The sequence below is a fragment of the Arachis ipaensis genome, chromosome B05 (assembly GCF_000816755.2).
Source record: "Arachis ipaensis cultivar K30076 chromosome B05, Araip1.1, whole genome shotgun sequence".
Lineage (NCBI taxonomy): Eukaryota > Viridiplantae > Streptophyta > Magnoliopsida > Fabales > Fabaceae > Arachis > Arachis ipaensis.
The window spans coordinates 3,002,306-3,007,112 of NC_029789.2; the positions used below are offsets into that span (position 1 = coordinate 3,002,306).

General features: G+C 30.2%; 1 protein-coding gene across 3 annotated transcripts; it reads left to right on the forward strand.

The window, feature by feature from the left end:
• On the forward strand, positions 276 to 3,868 carry LOC107642483 (protein PIN-LIKES 3). 3 transcript variants are annotated; one of them, XM_016345859.2, is made up of 11 exons: positions 276 to 414; positions 647 to 811; positions 904 to 983; positions 1,067 to 1,191; positions 1,296 to 1,417; positions 1,497 to 1,733; positions 2,102 to 2,194; positions 2,386 to 2,486; positions 2,748 to 2,800; positions 3,006 to 3,191; positions 3,534 to 3,868. In XM_016345859.2, the coding sequence occupies exons 2-11, from the start codon at positions 677 to 679 to the stop codon at positions 3,656 to 3,658; spliced, it is 1,257 nt and encodes a 418-aa protein (XP_016201345.1). In that variant the 5' UTR covers positions 276 to 414; positions 647 to 676; the 3' UTR covers positions 3,659 to 3,868. The 3 variants fall into 3 exon arrangements, with proteins under 3 accessions (XP_016201345.1, XP_016201343.1, XP_020978491.1); XM_016345857.2 differs by having other exon boundaries at positions 343 to 479; XM_021122832.1 differs by lacking the exon at positions 276 to 414 and having other exon boundaries at positions 488 to 811.

Consider the following 4,807-nt stretch of genomic DNA (forward strand, 5'->3'; position numbering starts at 1 on the left):
TTTATATTATATATTTTTTATAATTAAGATCAATAATTAAAAATTATTTAAACATAAATATATTGATACATTTTTAATTTTTTTTTTTATATTTTATCAAGCGTTCATATTTAGAAAGCTATACTTGTTTTTTTGTTTTTATTTTAATTAAATTTCTAACGTCATATATAATTTTTAGTGACAAATTAGTAATTTTCTTTTTTTCTTTTTTGTTTTATCTGTTCCTTTTCCCATTTCTCTTTCACAGCATAGTATTGGATGCGGAGAAGTGTACAGTTTCAAGCTTTTATTTTTCCTCTTTTTTATTATTTATTTTTTATTTTACTTTATACCCAATAATCATTGTTCGTATAAATGTTGGTTGGTGCAGTTGCCAATTAAGCATCATCATCATCATATATGGGAAACTATTCAGTTACGTTTTTTCAAATTTTTTTTCTTTTCTTAAATTAAGCTTTGTCTATGTTCAAACGACAGAGGTAGTAATCCATATTCTATTGTTTTCTTTTTCGTCTTCTTCTTTGTTTCTTCTTCTCTTTCACGTTGTGAACGTGTTCTTTGCTGCCAAAGTTCTAGTAATAAAATGAATCACTTCATTCTATTTTTATATATATTTGTTTATTGAAGTATCGTGTTTTGTATGTAGGATTTAGTAGTGTATAGCTGAATCATCAGGATGGGGCTTCTGGATCTTTTCTATGTTGCTTCTTTGCCAGTCATCAAAGTTTTGTTAATCACTGCAGTTGGATTGTTTCTTGCTCTTGAAAATGTCAACTTGTTAGGAAAAGATGCAAGGATTCAAGTCAATCATGTAAGTCACTTAACTTGTTACATATGTGTGTGTATATATATATGTGTATGTATATGTTACTGATGAGAAGTGTGTTTATAAATTGGTAACAGCTTGTGCATTATGTGTTCAATCCTGCACTGGTTGGAGGAAATTTGGCAGATACTATAACATTTGAGAATTTTGTTACACTGTGAGTAGTAGTAGTTATGTTTATGTTGCTTGAATTTTGTTTCTTCTGATTCATGTGTTCTAACTTTGTTTCTTTTGTTAAAGGTGGTTTATGCCAGTGAACATTCTCATTACATTTATAATAGGGTCAATTTTGGGATGGATCCTAGTCAAAATCACAAGGGCTCCCAAAAACCTAGAAGGTTTGATAATTGGTGTCTGTTCTGCAGGTAGAGTAATTACTAACCCTCTAAATTCTCTTAATTTGTATACTAATAAGTATTAACACTAATGGATCTGAGAAAGCTTAAATTTTTCATTAATGTTTGAACAGGAAACTTAGGAAACTTGCCTATAATCATTATCCCAGCTATATGCAAAGATAAAGGTAGCCCTTTTGGAGATCCTGATGTCTGCTACAAATATGGGATGGCATATGCTTCACTATCTATGGCTGTATGTAGCTTCTTTATCTCTTCTTATTATGATGTTAATTTGGGGCTAATTCTTGTTTTGTTTTGTTTGTAATCTCTAGATTGGAGCAGTTTATATATGGAGTTATGTTTATAACATAATGAGGGTTTCAGCAAGTAAATTCCACAGAGAAAGTACTGCAAGCATTCATTCCATTCATTCTATCCATGCTTCAGGGGAGTTATTAGGGCCGTTCCCTGACGAATGCTCGCCAGAGTCCCCGTCCAAGTATCCGGCGAAAGAGGATGATTCATACAGCCAACTACTTTCTTCCACAGAAGCTGGAGAAAAATCTAAGGTTGTGACATAAACTTTCCCTCTTGAAAGAGACTTATTTCATAGGTTCAAAAAGAAAGATTATGATCTTAAGAAAGATTATTGGAAATGTTTCTGTATCAGCATCATATTAACTGTATACATGGACATTGGAGATTGGAAAGTGAATTCAAATCTGGACATAGATATAGGCTTTTGGAGATTTGAATGAATCTATGGTTTTCAATGAAACCTCTACAAACTGCATAACCCTTTAGTATAATACTACTAATCACTGATTACATTATCTCAAACTTTCTGCTTTGCAGAACTCATGTTTTTAAAAGTCACAGAATTTCATTATGACAAGAATTGTACTAATTCCAAACATTTTTGGGTGCTTTATTGCAGGTATCAATGACAGATAAAATAAAGCAAAAATTCAAAGCAATTTTCTTCAACTCAAATATCAAAGCCGTATTTTCGCCTGCAACTCTTGGAGCGGTATGATACAGTGTTCATCTATCATCTGAGATCAATGGTCATGTCTCTAAAATCATTTCCATAATACATGGTTGATAATAAGAAGGAAAATCCTGCCTTTTGGTGAAATGATTTTAGAGACAAAGTATGACAATTGTCAGGGTATTATGATATCGTTTGATCCATATAACTGACACTTTCAAGTTCCATAGATTGTTGGATTCATTGTTGGTGTAATTTCCCCGCTACGTAATCTCCTGATTGGAAGCAATGCTCCACTTCATGTGGTTGAAGATTCTGTTACTATGGTGGGGTATGCATCACAAACCTTCATCTTTTAAATTTTCAAGTTACTAAAAACCAAAACTGTGTAGAGGATTCTGATTCTAGCTACTTAGCTTTTCTCACTGCATGATTTTATCTAATAAGTCTGCAGTCCTTCAAAACTTCATTGCTCAAAACAAACAGAATCAAAATCATCATATATTACTCATTTGCATGGCTACAAGTACAAAAGAAACATTTTTCTTAGGAAAGTTTTTATTTGCTTATGATACCTTATTATTATATGCAGTGAAGCAGCAATTCCAACCATCACCCTTATTATGGGTGCAAACCTCCTTAAAGGTAAAACTACATTGTATCACTCTTCTTAATTTGTAATCTCTTTTTATCCGTCACTGTCACATCCTTACCAAATGTGTCAATTCAAAGATGTACTAAAACGTGACAGTAACAGATAAAAAGAAAGAACGTAAAGATGATTTTTTCTTTCGACTTTTCTCTTTGCGGATTATAAATGAATCTTTGTTTCTATTGATGATTGGCACAGGGTTGAAGGGAGCAAGAACTCCATTTTGGACAGTCATAGGAATTTTGGTAGTGAGATACATTTTGCTGCCAATTTTGGGTGTTCTTATTGTTAAATGGGCTACACAATTGGGTTTGGTGCCTGCAGATCCCTTATATCAGTTTATGCTGCTTCTTCAATATGCACTTCCACCAGCTATGGCTATAGGTATGTATAACCAATGTTCTAATCTCATACTTCAGATGTCTGTATACATATAAAATAATGTTACGTGTACATAAAAAATCAGCCATCAAATAAGCTATCCGTATAGAATACATATTGAAATATATATTAATATACAAATACATAATGATTGATTTTTCGTATAAACATAGCATTTTCCATTCATATATGATGTTGGTATCTATTTATCTGAACAATGCAAATTTACTTGAAACCACATTTTTTGTGCCAAAACTAGGAATTGTACATATAAATAATTTGACTACATATGACTTAATTTTAATTAGTTATCTTATTTTGGAATTTACTTTCATTATTTTTCAGCAACCATAGCACAGTTGTTCGGAGCTGGTGAAAGTGAATGTTCAATTATCATGTTATGGACATATATTTTGGCTTCAGTTGCAGTGACACTTTGGTCAACCTATTTCATGTGGCTTGTCGCTTAATTTTTGTGTTCATTGCTATGCCTCTTATTTAAATTTTTTACATGATTGGATTGGAGCTACTTCTATTATTATTTGTAATTTTTTAATAGCAAGGTTTCTTCAAAATGATACTATAGGTATGTTTGTAAGTGTGTTTGTAACAAACTATTATGTATCATTTCCGTTATGCACAATTATAGATTATAGATGAGCTTTAGTTTTTGTATATATTAATAAATCTTTCTTTCAATACCATCTTCTAAGCATATAGATGCGGAGCTAGACTAGTTTGAAAAGAGCAAAATTTTTTTCCATTTTATTATTAAAATTTTAGTTACACACGCAAGTCATCATAGTCATATGTTAAAAGAAAAAATATACATAAAAAATATTATAAGTTGCTAACTCAGAGACACAAATTGTTACAAAATAAAAAAATTGAAAACTTAGGTGCAGTCCGCTTTAAGTGAAGATGATAACTAAAAGCCGTTAGATAATTTGATTGATTTGACTAAATTTTCATCTAACGGCTCTCAGCTATCAACTTCACGTAAAGTCGACTGCATCTGAGTTTTTACGAATAAAAAATATCAAATATATTTATATAAAAATCTGGTTTTATTATTTAATTACAAGAGATGCTATTTAAGTATATAATAACTCATAATAAAACTATGGAGCTTGTCTGCCTGGGGTGGCTCGTGGCAGAGTTTTTAATTTTGATATTGAATTTATAGTAGTATTTTTTAATAATGTGTGAAATTTGGTATTTTTATTTGAAGTTTAACTTTTTTTTTTTAATTTTTGAAACAAAAAACCTACCCTCTATTAAGTGACACAAAATCTACCCTCTGAATTAACATAAAATTTACCCTCTAATTTATAAACTTTAATTTTTTAAAATTTTTAGAATAGAAAACCTATCATCTTATTTGTGTTTTAGTATTAAAAAAATTTTTAAATGTGCAAATCAAACTCTTCAATTTATGATTACCTCTATACTAAATTAAAACACACCACTTTTTCATAACCGAGAATAACACAACAATAATTTTCATATAAAAAAAAAAGGCCCCATAGCTTGAATATTATAATAAAAACTGCATATACTTTTATATTATTAAAAATATTAGCTTTTAAAGATAATTATATCAAATCACATGAATGGTA

Bases quoted from the DNA above. Each gene is read 5' to 3' on its own strand.
- LOC107642483 (XM_016345859.2), top strand. From the start codon at position 677: ATGGGGCTTCTGGATCTTTTCTATGTTGCTTCTTTGCCAGTCATCAAA. The intron at 2,801-3,005 runs GTAAAACTACAT...TGATTGGCACAG, and splicing joins GGGTGCAAACCTCCTTAAAG to GGTTGAAGGGAGCAAGAACT. The intron at 3,192-3,533 runs GTATGTATAACC...ATTATTTTTCAG, and splicing joins TCCACCAGCTATGGCTATAG to CAACCATAGCACAGTTGTTC.